The following is a 19,421-nucleotide window of genomic DNA, read 5'->3' on the forward strand; positions in this document are numbered from 1 at the left end:
AATATTCAAACTTTTCAAAAACTTATTATTTGTTTAGAATGTTTTCCGGTTCAGGTTTGGAAACTTTACGTTGACAAAAACATACTTCCATATACCCACATAAAGATAACCCACATATCCAGTATTTTCCCCTCTTTTGATGTAAAAGAATACGATTTAGATAAGACGATTGTCAGGCAATAATGAGTATCGATAATTACCTGTTATCAATTTCCTTGGTTTGTGCCGACTTTTCTATTGAAAACTGAGATATCAAGAAACAAAATTGGACAAGAAACATGATAAGAAAAAATATCGTCCATGATATGATATTTACTCGTCGGGTCCAAATTGGAGGTATCAGAAACATTTCCATTCATTAAAACAGACGATGAACTCAGGCGGATGTTGATATATATGCTGATATGCACGCGCACTTTGGGCGATTTCCTGGGGTGTGTTCGATTTGCAGGTCTGTAAAATCAACTGAAAATGATAAAACGTAGTCCGAAACATCACTTGTCCTCTAAAATTGAGTTAAATTTATGTAAATTATTTTTCTAATGAAGGCAGGTATCAAGTACATTGTGCAAGATTCAGAAGTTCAACGATAAAGGAGGTTTTTTTTTACAGACAACTAAGTACAAGAGGATTGTGGTAGATTGTTTTTGGAGTATTTTTTTTTTCAAATATTCAGACTTAGACGTGTGTCTCCAAGGTCCAAAGGACCAAGGCCCACTGAGGCCAGGGGATGAGCACTTAGAGGGCTTTAAAAATGAAATGAATGTACTTTTCAACTTCAAAATTGGGCATTTCACAGGCCTGAAGGAGTGGGCAGGGCCCAATAGCACACCCCCTAAAATACTCCTGGACTCTCTTTATATGCTAGGAGTGAACAGAGGTATTCTACCCGGTACTCTGTGTCGCATGATGGATACTGTCAATAATGTAAAAAGGCGAATACGTGAGGTGCGAACTCGACCATGGTTTGCTTCTTCCATTTTAATGTAAAGATATTCACAATGTACACCGTCTATTCGCACATTTCCCTCTGTTAAAGGGACAGTTGGGTCATACTTCAGTCTTGGAAACGTGATGTTTTTTTAGCTAAGCCAATCAGTAACGTGTTCACAGCTCACAGTTGAAGTTTCAGCCTTCAAATCATGATTCGTCATTTTAAGATACTTTGTAATATATAGAAAAAGTGAGTTAAATTCTACGGAGCCCCTAAGGCGCAATTGTAAACATATAATAAATAAATATGTTTACAATTGCGCCTTAGGGGCTCCGTACTTAGGGGCTCCGTAAATTAGATATAAGTCTACGTTTTACTTTTTATTTCTATTCTTTACTTAAATCACAAATAACAATTAACATATAATGAAAATAAATAAACGACATAGATTGCCATGCATTATATTACTACGTATCTTCCGAAATCTTCGGAACTCGTCCGTTGATCTGTTGCATCACTTCTGTCCCAATTTCTTCTTTTCATCAAACTCTTCAGTTTCAGGATTACTTTTTAAATTGACAGATTTGTTTCTATTTTCTACATTTGAGCTTTCTCTTCTAGACTGAATATAGTGTTCACTTGAACTTTTAAAACTTGCTTTAAGCATTCTGAAAACTCTTTTATTGCCCACAAAGGTTAGAAAAATCACGACACCTTGTGATCCCACAAATATCGTGAACAGATAAGCGAAAGAGACGTTTCCAGTAGCTTCAAAGGCGAAAGCAAAGATCCAGGTTAGGCCAGTGATAACAGATAATTTAAGACAACCTAACATACTGATCTGACTTTCTTGGTTTGATTGCAGCTTCTCGTTCATCTTTAACTTGATGAAAGTAGAGGAGAAGAGAAGTATATTAATCAGAACAAGAAGACCAACTGGTAGAGCAAAGCCATAACGTCGACCATTAATACTAGTAATATAACACGAGGTGCCTCCATACCCATACGAATTATCAGTATAGTAAGAGGACATGACTAGAATGGTTACTATAAGACCAGAACTACCCCAACAATATAAATTGGAAGCTATCAGTAACAGTCTAGTTGATAGATTCCGAGACTCAACAGGGAAATTCAACTTGTAAAACAGGATTAAAGTGCAGACATTCATCCAAAACGTTGAGGCTAACCAAAAGAAATGGGTGAGTATTCCTAAGGTTTGACAAACCCAACTGGTTTCTGTCTGCTCGGCACCGAATTCAAATAGCAATTGGGCTATAACCAGAGACACAGAAAGCGCAATTATGCCAATTCCAATGGTCGTTCTCAAACTTTTAACACATCGGAAAATCACCAAAGTTATAACGAGAAAGATAACAGAAATGCAGGTACAAACTCCGGAAACTATCCCAAGAGTTGAATATCTTGGCGTTATAGACACAGTAGGAGGTTCAGTGTCGCAGTTTAACATATCAAGCTGTGAATGTAAGTAATCATCCACACAAACCAAATACCCAGACTCTTCATCATCAGATACATCTTGAAATGCTTCAATTGTTTCGTTTGTTGCTAGAATTAACAGAGAGTCATTTGTGGGTGAAACCACAACTTCATCCTCATTCAAGATTATTTTAGGGCACAAAAATGTTTTGGTAAGGATAAGTGAAGTTGTTTGGGATTTCATGTTTCGATCGAAGGTGAAATTATATTGAGTAATAAGGATATTGGCTGTTAGATATTTAGAACATGGAACAGTTAAATCATTATTTATGTATAGCGCTCCTGATACACGTTTGCATTTATCAGTCAAATATATCTCTATTCCCGGATAATCAACAGTCAAATTTAGTTTGTTTTCAGTCATTAATAAAATCGCTTTTTCAAATACGTCAATGTTTATTGGGTTTCGAAAATAAAGCGTGCATTTCATAAGAAATTTCAAAGTTATATTAGGTCCGCATTCTGATAAATAATCAGTATACAAATTACAATCAAAGGTAGCGTCTAATGATGCCATATTCTGGACAAACTTTTCGAGGAATGTATCATTAGGAGAATTTACACTAGAGTTAAAGTTAAGTTGAACATGAAAACAAACGTTATATCTATAAGTATTGGTCAGTTTAAACACAGACACACATTGACCATCTTCGAACTTCTTTCCTTCAACACAACTTATATTTCTGCACTGACACTGTAATAAGAATATTATCATTAACTGCACAATTTCAACTGTCCTTGTTCCTTAGTGGACACACAGAACAATATATGGTCGCGTATACGTATATTATGAAAATTTCTTTAATATATTAAATCAAACACATTGAAAAAAATAATATCAATCAAGCCTATGATAGCTAACTGTCATTGTTGGAGAAAGGTTTACATACTTGAAAAGTGGTTTGCACTAGTGGCGGAGCCAAAGGGAGGTCATTTTCTTGAGAGAACCCTCTAAGACGCTAAGGTTTGCGACTATGACACCACCAAAGAGTAGTCCCCTCCCCCCCCCCCCCCCACACAACCATTGAGTCAGTCTGCCCCCTATTTGTACCCCCAGTCTCAGAAGGCTGGCGCCGCCACTGGTCTCATTTGATTACTTGTCATAAAAGAACTTACTGTGTATGGATCTGTGAATGGACATGATTTCATGCTGTTGACTTTATCATCTTCATAATCGTCCGAGCCATCAAGATCTAATAAAGCCGAGAGAGCAAGGCGAAATACATTGGAATCATGTCCTACAATATTATCTTTGATTTCTTCCCATGTTAAAAAAGAGTTACAAATATAACAGAAGACATTTGGATAAAAGCGAACAATGTTTTCTTGGAATGTTAAACAACCTTTCTCAACTAAGGGATCTTCAATCGATGACATTCCCGTCGAATTGCACTGCCTAGGAAGAATATAATCGTTTGTTGAACAGGGTCGATAAGATATGTTGTCAGGTTTTACAAAAACTACATTACAATCTTCAGTGGTAAGAATACTAATATAAACTTGCTGTTTGCTGTCTAACACATCTAGTTCTGGAGTGACACCATCACATTTAGCACCAATTTCCCATGGTACAACTCGAGAACCACGAACACCATTACAGCTAGCACAATACCGGTTTTTGTACGTTAAACCTGTATCTTGGTCCGAAACCGGTTGTATTGATTTCCAATTGTACACAAATGTTTTTTTGCATCTTTCAACCATTCTGTTATCTTCATGATTTTCAGGGCAGAACCCAACAATTTTGAAGTACTTGCCTCGAAAAGGAAATTGTGTCGGGAGACAACTGTGGGGCATCAATTTTGATTGGTTGATGTAAGGATAATCTGGACAACAATCTCCATAGTAACTACAGGTTGAATCACAAAAGCAATATTTACAATATTTGTTGTTCATGGTGATGTCCACTTGCTGACAAGACTGTTGACAATATAGTTTGTAGATATAATTAGCTTGCGACAGAAAATCGTCATGAAATATTGCAGCTTCTTCAAACGGTAACGAATATTCTATACTATCTGATACATTTCCTCTATAAAAAGCGTCTGTTGTAGCCTGGCGAGTAGCTATAAACCAGATCATAATCACCAAACTCACAACCATCATAATGATACAAGGCTCAAATCGTTGAAATCAAGGTCTGCTGAATTTTGCTCAGATTTTATAGCTTTCTGTTGAATCCAGATAATGGATGTTTTAATGAGAGTAATACATATATTTTGAATAACTAAGACAATAAGTATCATATAAAAGTCAGACTCATTTGTAAACTTTGAAAGGATTGGCTACTTTATTAACAACTGTCATCTGATCTTTAACATTTAAACGTATTATAAACTACAGTTTTGTATATCAAATTTCTACATGTTTAGTAGATTTACGTTTTTAAGTTTGATACTTCAACAATGGTGTTTTCAATTTAAGACATTAATTTGATTTGTTGAAAGACTTTTTCTAAACTTTTTATATTTAATGTTGGATTTCGACAAAGAAATTACCTCCCTTGATAATGACTAAAGAAAAATTCAGTTAACGATTTTGAAATATTATCTCCCTCTGAAAAAGTGAAAGACATTAATGCACCTTTTCAAGTATCGAAGACTAGTTTCAGTTTGATGGACTAATGGCGGCAAAGATTTTTGATTCAACTAGCTACACTGATACATCATATTATTGGAATATTTTAACATAGTGATATACCATGATTAAAAAAAACCAAGAAAAATTGCAATCCTATATTTGACATTAATGGTGGCTCTCCATGTTCAAATCACAATATTTAATAAACTTCTGCTCCAAACGGTAAAAGAAAATATGTATATGTAAACCCGTAACCACCACAGGAAAAATAGCTCAAATTGAAATTAGCACTAATAGGAAGACACCGCTAGTTAGACACGTATATCGTATATGATAATAATAATCAATTAATTGAATGAAGAGATTAAATATGGTTAATAGTTCTAGAAGCTTCGGTTAACTAATGATGATAGGAAAAATAATTTCTATATTATAACAGGGGATTTGATATAAGCTCATGATGGTTTGTTTACAACAATATGATAAATAATAAAATAAACAGGTATTACAATGGAATTAGTACTGGGTATTATATTGATACACGATACCCATTCATTTCTGTTCACATTAATCAGCTATATCAATATATTGCATGGTAGCCTAGTATTTAAAGGACGCTCTCTCAAAATATCATAAATATGATAACAAAAACGCCCATGAATTATTCTTTTTCGTGGATATAATACGTACTATCATGTCCGAGAAACAACCAAACCCATATTAAGGTGCATAGATGAGATGAGATTTACCCATTTAGTTTTATTATAGGAAGAATTATAACTTCTTGTTGTGTAATGACTCGTAAAGTATCCCGAAAACCTCTTGTACCATTTACAGGCTTTAACAGAGGATTCTGCCACCGAAAGAGGGTCAAAAAGAAGTTACTTTATGGAAAGATAGTGCAAGAAGATTGTCAAAAACACAATAGAAATTAAACTTTTAGAAAATTCATATGCTGTTATATTCTCGAAAGGCAAGACGGGTGTCAATCGATAGGTATTTTCTCGAGATAAGGAATAAAAAGGTTTTGGGGGTATAGATACAACGGTTAAGGATTGAGAGGTTTCAAAGCACGAAAGGTGTGGCGTCTTTCACCAAAACGGTACATTTCTTTCGGACTCTTCAAAAGAACAAACCATCAAAATAATTTCAGATCTTGCAGATAGTATTAACAGTTTCTCGGACTACCCATAATATAATGCAGTTTAATGATTAGTCAGTCACTGTGACTTGCATGCACCGCTAATGGAGCTTAAAATTAGTCATAAATAAAATACAATGTTCCCGAATAGGATGATCAAGATGCTAGTGGGTATGCATAATCATTCAAACATATTAGTCTTACACATGACTGAGTAACAGATAAAATATAATTTGTTTAAATGTAAGATGTAGATCCGCCCTGTATGTTATCAGCAAGGTTTTTTTTTCACCCATGCCATATCTTAAGCTAATTGAAGGGAGTTCGAAATGGTAAGTGTTGTATAAGACAAACAACTTTACGTGAGCTCTTATCTACTTTTATTAGTAGTCGCCATAAACTTTATCTTCGCTTTGTTGTAGTCATACTTGGCATGTCCTTTACGTCATCACCATCATCCTTGAGACGTAGAAGACTTTAAACTTCCTCTTTTTTTATCTGAGCTTCTAGTAGTCTTCATCACTCACCACCATTGTAGTGTAGTAGTAGTCAGCAACATTATCATTATGTAGAAGACTCCGTTATCTTTGTATTAGCCTTTATCAACATCATCCTTGTCTTATAGTAGTTTTCATCAACATCATACGCGTCTTGAAGTAGTCTTCATCAACATCTTCATCGTCTTGTAGTAGTCTTCATCAACATCTTCCTCGTCTTGAAGTAGTCTTCATCAACATCATCATCGTCTTGAAGTAGTCTTCATCAACAACATCCTCGTCTTGTAGCAGTCTTCATCAACATCTTCATCGTCTTGTAGTAGTCTTCATCAACATCTTCCTCGTCTTGTAGCAGTCTTCATCAACATCTTCCTCGTCTTGAAGTAGTCTTCATCAACATCTTCCTCGTCTTGTAGCAGTCTTCATCAACACCATCATCGTCTTGAAGTAGTCTTCATCAACATCTTCCTCGTCTTGAAGTAGTCTTCATCAACATCTTCCTCGTCTTGAAGTAGTCTTCATCAACATCTTCATCGTCTTGTAGTAGTCTTCATCAACATCTTCCTCGTCTTGAAGTAGTCTTCATCAACATCTTCCTCGTCTTGAAGTAGTCTTCATCAACATCATCATCGTCTTGAAGTAGTCTTCATCAACATCTTCCTCGTCTTGTAGCAGTCTTCATCAACATCTTCCTCGTCTTGAAGTAGTCTTCATCAACATCCTCGTCTTGAAGTAGTCTTCATCAACAACATCATCGTCTTGTAGTAACATCTTCATCGTCTTGTTGTATCATCTTCCTCGTCTTGTAGTAGTCTTCATCAACATCTTCCTCGTCTTGTGGTAACATCTTCCTCGTCTTGTAGTAACATCTTCCTCGTCTTATGGTAGTCTCCATCATCAACATCTTCCTCGTCTTGTAGTAACATCTTCCTCGTCTTGTAGTACTCTTCATCATCAACATCTTCCTCGTCTTGTAGTAACATCTTCCTGGTCTTGTAGTAGTCTTCATCAACATCTTCCTCGTCTTGTAGTAACATCTTCCTCGCCTTGTAGTAACATCTTCCTCGTCTTGTGGTAGTCTCCATCATCAACATCTTCCTCATCTTGCAGTAGTCTTCATCAACATCATCACCGTCTTGTAGTAACATCTTCCCCGTCTTGTAGTAACATCTTCCTCGTCTTGTAGTACTCTTCATCATCATCTTCCTCGTCTTGTAGTAACATTTTCCTCGTCCTGTAGTACTCTTCATCATCAACATCTTCCTCGTCTTGTAGTAACATCTTCCTGGTCTTGTAGTAGTCTTCATCAACATCTTCCTCGTCTTGTGGTAACATCTTCCTCATCTTGTAGTAACATCTTCCTCGTCTTGTAGTAGTCTCTATCATCAACATCTTCCTCGTCTTGCAGTAGTCTTCATCAACATCTTCCTCGTCTTGTAGTAACATCTTCCTCGTCTTCATCATCAACATCATCCTCGTCTTGTAGTAGTCTTCATCATCAACATCTTCCTCGTCTTGTGGTAACATCTTCCTCGTCTTGTAGTAACATCTTCCTCGTCTTGTAGTAGTCTCCATCATCAACATCTTCATCGTCTTGTAGTAACATCTTTCTCGTCTTGTAGTACTCTTCATCATCAACATCTTTCTCGTCTTGTAGTAACATCTTCCTGGTCTTGTAGTAGTCTTCATCAACATCTTCCTCGTCTTGTGGTAACATCTTCCTCGTCTTGTAAAACATCTTCCTCGTCTTGTAGTAGTCTCCATCATCAACATCTTCCTCGTCTTGTAGTAACATCGTCCTGGTCTTGTAGTACTCTTCATCATCAACATCTTCCTCGTCTTGTAGTAACATCTTCCTGGTCTTGTAGTACTCGTCATCATCAACATCTTCCTCGTCTTGTAGTAACATCTTCCTCGTCTTGTAGTACTCGTCATCATCAACATCTTCCTCGTCTTGTATTAACATCTTCCTGGTCTTGTAGTTGTAGTAGACTTCATCAACATCTTCCTCGTCTTGTAGTAACATCTTCCTCGTCTTGTAGTAACATCTTCCTCGTCTTGTAGTAGTCTCCATCATCAACATCTTCCCCGTCTTGCAGTAGTCTTCATCAACATCTTCACCGTCTTGTAGTAACATCTTCCCCGTCTTGTAGTAACATCTTCCTCGTCTTGTAGTACTCTTCATCATCATCTTCCTCGTCTTGTAGTAACATTTTCCTCGTCCTGTAGTACTCTTCATCATCAACATCTTCCTCGTCTTGTAGTAACATCTTCCTGGTCTTATAGTAGTCTTCATCAACATCTTCCTCGTCTTGTGGATCAACATCTTCCTCATCTTGTAGTAACATCTTCCTCGTCCTGTAGTAACATCTTCCTCGTCCTGTAGTAACATCTTCCTCGTCTTGTAGTAGTCTTCATCAACATCTGAATTTGGTAATTGCAATTGTGATTGACGTCGTCATCATACTAATATTATTTTGTATAAGTATGCACACATCTTACATAAATATATATGCTATAATATATACATTTAAACTTCAAGTCTCAAATCGAACTACATTTAGATAGTGATTGTAAATAGCATACATGCGAGAATATTTATTTTCCAATAAATCAACATCAAATGGTGTATTATATTTAAATTTTAAGTCTATTTAAAAAGTAAGATGAGGAGACTTCTAAAATTATACGTATCTACGAATATGATATTATTTATGAAAGGGATTTTCTGAACCATTGAAAGATCGGAATGTATGTTTGCACGGCTGAGTTACTCTATTGGAAAAAACCTGTATCCTGTTTAACGTTCAAAGTATATAGTGGATTGGGTTGGGTTTGATCAGGACGTGTCTCGCTCTACAATTATAGATAGATATGGGCGAAGTGACGACTATGAGCAATGGTCATCCTGCCCGTTCCCAACAGGGACGGGGGATATCATCGGGGGACAAGTGGAAAGAAATACAAACCAATACTTTTGTCAACTGGGCTAATATACATATGCAAGATAGAAATTTGGGAATAGAAAATTTAGAAGAGGATATGAAAGATGGTGTTCGACTTTGTGCTCTTGTGGAAGTTTTACAAAATAAGAAGATAGTTGGGAAAGTTGTCCAGAACCCGAAGAATAGTCACCAATCTTTACAAAATGCCACTGTGGCGTTGACCGCTGTTGCCAATGATAATGTAAAGCTCGTCAATATAGGTAAGTGGTATATTTGTTTGGCTATTGACATGTTGAAGTACATATTATAATAATGGGTCTTATCTTTCATTCAAAACTTCCTCGTTCTTACATAAATACACATATCAATAGAATAGCCTAGATCTATATATGGCTCATTCATATCTTTCAATTTTGACTTGTAATTATGTACAACCATATTTTAAGTAATTTCTTTACCGATACGAACTATTCTAGGGTCAATAAGTCAAATTTAACATATATGAAGAAATATAATATAAGGGGTCTTAAGAGAATTTTTTCTTTCATTTCTGAGTGGTAAATGCGTTGCAATAGAATCAATTACTAAAAGACAGGACGCACTCTCTTTCAATGACATTCACCAATGACGTAATTAAACGATCAATAACCAGCTTCTTATAGATAGATATAACATTAATATCAACGTTTTAAAAATACTAAATACATGCGTAATCTGTATCAAAACCACAGACCAGAACTCATTTATGAATAAATTGGACGTCCTTTTATTGTACGTCACCTATAAGGTGTGTCCTATAAAGTAAATATCATCATGATAAAAATGTATAATATTCACATCCTCGATGTTTCAACTGGCTGGCATCTCCAGTATACACTATCTAAATCTGAAATTGGAAACATTTGACAGCACCGAAAGCAAGTTTTTTCGGGCAAAAATTTCATAACTAGGTTAGAAATTTGGACTATCCCAGATATTTTGCCCCTCCCCGGACGTAAACCTGGCTCCGCCACTGGTACTAGAAATATACGAAAATCGCATAATTCCTTTAAAAATATTACAAACTAGGGATTTTATTCACTATTTCTATCTATATCCATTCTATAGCCTATATCACAGAGTATCTAAAAATGACGAGTCGTCATTTCAACATTCAAACGCGGATAATTCTTGACTTTCATGGATTTGAAGACTCAAATATCGACGGTGAGCTATGAACACTATTACTGATTGGCTTAGCTGAAAAATGGCGCACCTGTCCCTTTAAAGAACTCCAAGAATTTCCAAATGATCATACTGAATGTTCCAAGCATATTGGATTAGATCTCTGGAACCATTGCAGTAAGTGTGTCATAATTTCAGTCTTTTCACAATTATTATTGTGATGATATCGTCTATTTGTTTAGATTCAGTAAAGTAAATCATTTATCAAATTTTTAATCTTTATTACTTTAAGTGATAATATATGTAAAACTTATGTCTTTTTTGTGATGTCAGATTATTTCAAGTTACCACTAATTTCAAAAAAATTTAGAATCCCTTAATGCATCAATATTAGGCTATTTGACTTTTGAGTGACTTTTGTCATGATCAGATCTTATAATAAAATGTACCTATATAATTCGTGGTTTGCGCATTGTAGCGACTCTTATTGAAAGCTTGGTTGTACTACCACATCAACCCCAATCAAAATCAACATGACTGCCCTGGGTACATAAAGCAGCAGGGCATATTAATGTCCCTTTATGACAAAATGACCAGTTTGGTTTCACTCACTTGCCTTCATCCTTCATTCATGGTTGGGAAACAATCTCTGTGTGTCTTTACGTACTAACTTATTGTAACATATCATTGTTTTAAGTCTCCCAATCCAATATATAAATTGCCCTATATTTTAATGGGCATCATTTGGCCAGGACGATAGGTCTTGTAGCGGGAAATGATAAAGGGACGTAAGCATGTTATTCAACTTCTGGGTAAGACAACAATAATCTTAAAGAACAACTATAACTAATCATTAAATTAAATCTCACAGATTTATATCTAATAATATAGTGAATCAATGAGTCACGGACAAAATTCCACAACAATGGGTAACCTTAAGTTTTTAGATAGGCCTACTCAGTGAGAAACATGACTAAAAGTGAGGGTCAATTCATATAATTATTAAATGAAAGGACAATTTGACAGATTTGCTCTAACTTTATGCATAGGTAACTTGATAAAGAGGAAAGTTGTCGTGGATCTAAATATAGGTACTGACTTTGATCCAGGTACCATTCCTTGAGTCCTGGTTATTTTGTCAATGTCATCAGAAGTCAATCAGATCAATTGGTTAATGCCATTTCAGTTTTCAGACCAATTTATTGAATTATCACCGACTTGACCAAATGTTGTGGTCTGCCCTCAGTGTCAATTGCACTCAGACCCAAATCTTTATTGACGTTAATTAGTTAAATTTAATTAATACTGAATGCATTTAAATACTTCAATTAGGCCTATAGTAGATTTATTGTTATAGTAAACACCTGTTTCACTGTTCGATAAAATCAATACAATATAAGTTTAGAATGCAATGATATATAATTTTACAGTTATATCTATAACAAGTCGCCATAGGTCTGTTATAAGACATGCCTGTTCTCTTGATGTATGAGAATAGTGCTAGGTGATGTAAAAATGTGGTCAGTGTTGTTGTGATATATGATTGATAGCTGCTCGACTGGCCAGTGTCTATTGTTGTCAACTATAACAGTATAAGTTAACTGTCAATATAATTTACCTGTATGTGTTATATATAGTTCACAGGTAAACCGGTTTTATATGACGAACGACCAGAGAAGGATAAATGCATGGCGTTTCGTCTTGTATACTCATTGAAAGTATCGCTATTTCAACCAACACCCAAAGGATAAGGTTTTCTTTTATGTTTCGAGTGGATGATTTCATTGAAGGGCCACCTTGTACTACGGGTGACGACCGCGACAACAGTTATTTTACACACAGGATTGAACTTAGGGTTCAAGGAGTAGTCGTTTTGCTTTATTGATTCTTTTAATGTTTTAATCGTGTTACATACCGTGAAATTTTCACTGTTAAGAATCACTGTTATCTATTAGTTTAATTGAGATTGAGAATGAGTGAGGTACAGGTTGATGTTGTTGGTCATCAGGCCAGATCTAAAGAAGGTAGAGGAATCTCTGTCAGAAGTGGGGATAGTGATAAATGGATTATTATTCAAAAAACAACATTTACTAATTGGGTGAATGTTCAACTTCAACCAAGGAATTTAGAAGTCAGGGATTTGCAGGATGATTTCTGTGATGGTGTTAAATTATGTGCTCTGGTGGAAGCATTACAGCAGAAGAAAATAGGTCGAGTTGTTGCCAAACCTATCAACCAACATCAGAGTATTCAAAATGTTACTGTAGCATTAACAGCTATTGCTAATGATAATGTTAGACTTGTCAATATAGGTAAGTCTGGGCTCTTAAAAATGGGGTGTGGGGTTTGCAGAGAAATTAACAGCCTAACAGCTTTTTTTCTCTGCAAAAAAAAAATATTTGTGATAAAAACCCTTAAGAAAATCTTCCAAATTAAGTCTAAAGTAAGACAATCAGTGTATGATTAAATTACTGCATAACAGACATTGTTATAGTCTAATTAATTATGTATAGTCACAATCTGTCCTGTTAATACTATATTTAGTCAAGGTGTGTCAACTGTTAGCAATGAACAACTCTACATCAGAATGCACACCTACAGCTTAATACAATGTTGTTTATAATTTGGTGAAAGCAAAAAATATCAGAGAAATGTGTAATAAAGGGACTAGTCTAAAAGTTAATAAGTTCCCATTCAGTATTAGCCTTTACACAGAAATCACTGCTCTATTTGTCATATATTAGGTGTGTGAGGGTAGGTCTAGACAAACTGTTCAATGATTGTGCAATAGGTCTGTTTACCCAAATTTTCAGATGATTTCAATGTATGTTTTAGTCTGGATCTCTAACGTATCAATTGTGGTTTTTAATTTTGTGGATATTCTTGAAAGAAATTGTTTTTAACCTGAAAGATTGCATTAAAGTATCAAATTTTGGTCAGGAAAATTGCAAATGACTCTGGGGTTACTCATAGCAAACAATAACATTGTCTTAGCTAAGATATTTCAATGATCAAAATTATTGAAGTTATTATCAAAGTCTATCACATTTCCAGCTTATTTGTTTTCTAGGAGGAAAGATCTACAACCTTTTCTTGAAACATATTTTGAAGCTATATATATATAGTATATATATTGTATTGATATAAATATGAACTATACAGATTGTTATGAAACATCTGGGAAAATATTGATTTGAATTTTATATTCTAACAAATTAGTCAATTAGTCAGTCATCTATCTTATACTATCATATCTACATTCATTATATTACTTTCATAAAATAATGATGTATGTACAGTTGATTTAGCTTGTAATTATTCTAATACCCACACTGACTTCAAAATTTCTTCAACAGAAGCTTGTATTTCTAAATCGAAGCCCTAAATAACCCAAACGAAAGAATTATAATGGGTGAGCAGGAAATTCTTTGAAGATGTTGGTGCATCCTGAAGGTTATTACAAGGTCGCTGTTGTGTTTATGTATAAATTTGGACTATCCTACAGAATAGTTACTTTACATCTTGTTTTTGTCACTTAGATCTCAAGGATTTTGTTTATGTGGAAGAAGTTAGTATCGAGCAGTGACTTTCATTGAGTCTAATCAACAGTATTTCAATAATTAGCAAAGAAATCCATCATATGTTGGACTGAAAAACATACTAGACTCTATCCTACTATAATGAGTAGTAGGTAATGATATTTTTATAGTAGTCCTAGAATTGTATATTGAATACCTGTACTATTATATTACAATATTACTATTGTTACCTTTATATTGAAGAGTCGTGTCCAATAAAATGAAGTTTCATTTTGTGAATTATTATTAAAAATACTAAAGTTACATATATTATGTAACATAATTATATGTATATATATATATGTGAAGCAATGGCACCTTAAACTGAAAATACTTAGAGAAAATACCTGAATACACCCTTTGAATTAACTTAGTGTGCAAAAACTTAGGTGGACATTTCTTTTGAGTGAGGTGATGTGGTAAATTGATTGAAGTTATATCTTGATAAAAATATATTTTCATTTAACAGCTTGATTTAGATTACACTCTGTTGTATTGAACAGAAGAAAATAGTATGAAATGAAATTACAGAGTATTTAAAGGATTATCTCAGTCAAGTTTCAGATTAACAAACACTGATTTAAAAATGTAATAATGATGTTCATGACTCTCATTCATCATATTACATTGTTTCAGTATTATAGTAGAATGATTTATTATCTCGCTGTTTTATTGTGTTTTAATATTAACACTGTAGACAGGTACAGCTGCTTATATGAATGATATACTATGACATAAGAAAAATTATGATAAAAGTGCATGTATGCCAATCTGAGAGTGAATATTTTGAAATAAGTGATACAGTTCTTATCAATGATATATGATTAATTATTTTGGAGTATTTCAAACATGGAGAGTGCTGTAAAAGTCTTTACAAGAGGAAGCTTCTTTTAATACGATAATATTTAATAGGAATTGTTATGTTATAGAATCAGACAGGTCAAATGTTGTAAGAGAAACCAATGTTACAGAATATGTTGAACTGTCCTAATAATAAAGGCACTTTTCTATATCTCATTAGGATAATAATATTAAAAACATCAGAATATAATCCATTATCTGATTTATAATTTATATGTTTAGAGTCAGTGTTTGATATAATAATTCCTGGATTATCTCTTAAGAATTGTACTAAATTTTCAGAGCATTGAATTGGTTAAATTCCATGGAAATTACTTTATTGTTTGTCCTTCAGACCCCAGCATTAGTGATGTAGCTGTTAGAAAGAGAAATGATATTTATATGAAGGGCTGTTTTTAAATAATATGTATTACAATACTTGAGTTAAAGCCTGCTTCTCTTTCTGGACTGAAACCTTTGGATCATAACTTCTTGTCAAAAATCTTCAATAATCTTACCTAAAACTAAATTTATAAAGTGTTAATTTGGGGAGAGTTTGTAGGGTAAGTCTACCTCTGACATTTACCTGTGTAAAGTTTTGTTGACAAAATGACGACATGCCATTCTAATGACATTTAGGTCTTCAACAAACACTGATAGTGTGGTTTTCTTTACATTTGAATAACAGAGTATTTCTTAAACATTTGACAAACATTTTATCATCGAAGACTCAATTTAAAACTTTTAAATTCATTTTTTGAGAAGTAGATTTTAAAATAATTCAAATTATTGATGATGTTCAAAGTTGAAAGCTAATATCCATGGTTGTTTTTCTATTTGGTTTCAATAATGCCTACATCAGTAGCTATAGTAATGTCAATACCAGATTATGTCCAACTCTGAAATAATGTTTCTTACATACAGTTTTGGAATAAGGCATCGTGGATCCATTTTGCGTACTGAAGATAATCTGACTAAGAAAGCTGGAGTCAGTTCTGACCTGCATTCAGATATGAAGTTCAGAAAAGCACTTCTTTCATTCATGTTTAAACAATAGATGTTAAAAGTATTAAATGACATAATAAACTTGTAGATATATTTATATTTCAATATTTTTACTACATTATAATGAAAATAAACTCAAACATTTCAATTTCTTTTTATTTTTGTAAGTTAATGTTTTGTTACTGTTTTGTGTCAGCTTGTCCACAAAAAAATGAAAACTACATTTTTAATGAGTTGACAAGTAAACTATGTAACAAGTGCTAATTTCACATCATTTCACTGGTAAGGTTTGGGATCACTGTTGGTAATTGAAAGTGTGATCATTGTCTAAACAGTAGTGTCATTCCAAATTACTCTTCAGCATTTGTTGAAGTTTAAGTGTATAAGGAAAATCCAGGTATTTCGTTGAGTACCATCTGGTATCCATTGACCGTGTGCTGTTTTCATTGTATCAAGTCCATGTTCTATAAATCTAATGTCTCCCTACTTTATTTGTTCATACTTCAAATCCACATAAAAATAATACATGTATATAGAATTTGATGTACTAACTAGATGAAGAAGACATTCAGTTATAGTAACACATTTGCAGGCTGTTAGGATGTTGAAAAAAGTCAAATATAAAGTTGCCCCACCCAACACAACATAAACATCTTTTATGAATAAATAAATAAATAGTTAAATAATGGTATAATATGCTCCAGAAGAGAAATCACAAGAGATTAACTGCTCTCCCCTTTCTTTATTTGTAGCAAACATAGCATAAATAACTATTCTGGCAGCATTTCATGATTCATTTAAGTCCAATTGGAAAAGATGTGATTGTGAAGAAACAAACGAACAATGAATAGTCAAAAAATAGTAAAATATATGGTAACAAAGATCTTACAAAATTTTAATATTTACTATTGTTATTAGTTGTATAAATTATAGACATATTGTATAGGTATAAGAAGAGATAGTTAGTTTATCAATATTAATAGTAATAACAGTAGTAATTATTGAATGTATTAATTATTTATTATATACTTTAATTAACCATATGTTAGCTTTTATTACCCCCTGAATCTAGGTAAATATAGAAAAATATACATCTTGATCTGTTTTACATTACTGTTTTATATCAGACATTTTATCTAACAGATATGACCCTGAACCAGCTTGTCTTAAGGATCTTCAACAGACCAAATACAAGTGATAAGGACCCATAATAAACATTTTAAGAATCTATTCATGTTCCTGTCCTTGAGGAAAGAAAACATTTTCTCATTTTCGATGAACCCTCATAATAAAAGGTTTTGTTTTTTTGATAAGGTTAAGATTATAATTCAGTCAATAAGTGTCCATCACTATATGGGGTTAATTTTCTAGCAGAGGGTGAGGCTTGTTTTTCTCTCAAAATGATTGCTTTTTATGATTTATTTGATAGAGAATGAATATTGACAATAAGATGGGTGGTTATACTCAAATATTGTTAGCCTTCACATTTCAATAACCATCTAAATATTCTATACTTTTAATGTAATTACTGGTGCAAGTCCATAAAAATATCCCCTTGCCTAAAAAACAATGGAGTAATTTATTTAGATGAAGTATTATTGAGAACTAATGCCAAGTATATACATCCTTAATCAATTTATTAGATGATGAATATCAATTTCAGCTATCCATAGCACTCTTCAGATTTAATATTTTAATGTTGTATTATTGAAATATACTGTGAAAATCAAGCATGTTATCACTTTCAATTTCTGATGCAGATTTTACCTCTGTCATGATGCCATCTGTTCAAGCGGTGTGTGAGAATGCTAATAATGGCATGGAAGTAACAGTAGTCTGAACTTACAGGATATGTTTATGTTAGCTTGCAGCAGATTTTACTTTATAATAATAATAATAATAACTTTATGTTGGCAACCCTTTTAGACAGAAGTTTAATTTTTAATAGGTCCCACCAAACGACAAATTATATACAAAGTCACATATATATATATACATTTACAATGCCTCATGGATGTGGTGAAAAATATATAAATGTAAACACTGTGTTTTATAAGATTATAAGGTGATATAATTGATTATTCTAAGTAAAATGATATGGTGATAAAAACAAAAGGAATGGTTATAAATGCTATGCAAATAATTAATAATTATTGTCAAACAAACTTCCTCAGTTCTTGTTTAAATGTATATAGAGAAGGATTATCTTTTACTGTTTGTGGTAAAGTATTCCAAAGCTGAAAAGTGTTAAAGATAGCTGAAATATATGCCTTAATAAAATCATATTAATGATGTCTATTATAAATTGTCTGCAAATGATTCAACAGGTTATATCAGTGTCAGTGGTGTTTCTTTTCATCTCATCTTAGTTCAGTTGGCTATAAAACAGTATATATGCAGTCAAGTTGACACTTAGTTTGCGATATCAGCATCCTCTGGAAGCGAAAGTTAACTTGTCATCTACCAACCAACCATCTGCATGGACACTATGATTATCAATGTCCATTAACAATATAGTAGTCATCATCCATCAATCATAGCTAACAGAATACCTACAGACTTGAACCCTGTGTAACAATTCATTGTTTGGTGTTTTATTATTAACTTCAACCACTAATCATTGTACATGGTCCAGATATCTCTTATTGTTCACAGTGTTTAATAGCTAGTTCATTCTCCAAGTCTGTTTGTTTATTAAGTGCATCAGGTTGTTGTCTGGTGTTTATTATTGTTGTTGACAAAGGGAGATTGAAGATTTATTTGTAAACAATGTTTGAGATAGTGTCATGTTGACTGTGGGGTTAACTTCTAAAGCGTTTGATCAGAGATTTGACTTCTCGTAAAATCCTTTTAATGTTGATTTTGTCAAGGTTTTATTCAGTGGTAGAAATTTGATCATACTCATTTAAACACACTCATTTGCTAAATTGTGCCAAGTTTCAGAACTTTTTTCTTAACATTTCAGTGATTGCCAATCAGTTAACGGTAATTTCCTTGAGTGGCATTTAGTAACTGGGGTATGAATAACTGGACACAATTATATGGATAACAATTACTTTAATTAATAACTTGCAACATTTTGACGATGATGTCAAGCAAAGCAAAGCATCATTGTTGAAACGTTGCAAGTTATTTATTAAAGTAATTGTTATCCATATAATTGTGTCCAGTAAATCAGGGAAATTCTTGGTTTGATGATTTCAACATATTTGTCTAACGTTAAATCTTCATGTCTTG

At 33.5% G+C, this 19,421-nt stretch overlaps 4 protein-coding genes across 4 annotated transcripts; 2 read left to right on the forward strand and 2 right to left on the reverse strand.

Annotated features, from left to right (window-relative positions):
* Positions 1-1,448: 1,448 nt before the first annotated feature.
* On the reverse strand, positions 1,449-4,540 carry LOTGIDRAFT_158775 (hypothetical protein; the record flags this gene model as incomplete). Its single annotated transcript, XM_009052210.1, has 2 exons — positions 1,449-3,128; positions 3,551-4,540. 2 exons carry the CDS (start codon positions 4,538-4,540, stop codon positions 1,449-1,451), a joined length of 2,670 nt encoding a protein of 889 aa, XP_009050458.1.
* Positions 4,541-7,470: 2,930 nt separating this feature from the next.
* LOTGIDRAFT_158776 (hypothetical protein) lies at positions 7,471-9,044 on the reverse strand (the record flags this gene model as incomplete). The annotated part of the gene is made up of 2 exons (XM_009052211.1): positions 7,471-7,974; positions 8,178-9,044. The coding sequence occupies 2 exons, from the start codon at positions 9,042-9,044 to the stop codon at positions 7,471-7,473; spliced, it is 1,371 nt and encodes a 456-aa protein (XP_009050459.1).
* A 560-nt stretch (positions 9,045-9,604) lies between these two features.
* Positions 9,605-9,862, forward strand: LOTGIDRAFT_89490 (hypothetical protein; the record flags this gene model as incomplete). Its single annotated transcript, XM_009052091.1, has 1 exon — positions 9,605-9,862. A coding segment is annotated over one exon (258 nt), but the record flags the coding sequence as incomplete, so codon positions are not given.
* Positions 9,863-12,733: 2,871 nt separating this feature from the next.
* Positions 12,734-13,367, forward strand: LOTGIDRAFT_158778 (hypothetical protein; the record flags this gene model as incomplete). Its single annotated transcript, XM_009052212.1, has 2 exons — positions 12,734-13,073; positions 13,306-13,367. 2 exons carry the CDS (start codon positions 12,734-12,736, stop codon positions 13,365-13,367), a joined length of 402 nt encoding a protein of 133 aa, XP_009050460.1.
* Between the last annotated feature and the right edge of the window lie 6,054 nt (positions 13,368-19,421).

Source organism: Lottia gigantea, assembly GCF_000327385.1.
Source record: "Lottia gigantea unplaced genomic scaffold LOTGIsca_18, whole genome shotgun sequence".
NCBI classification, from domain to species: Eukaryota; Metazoa; Mollusca; class Gastropoda; family Lottiidae; genus Lottia; species Lottia gigantea.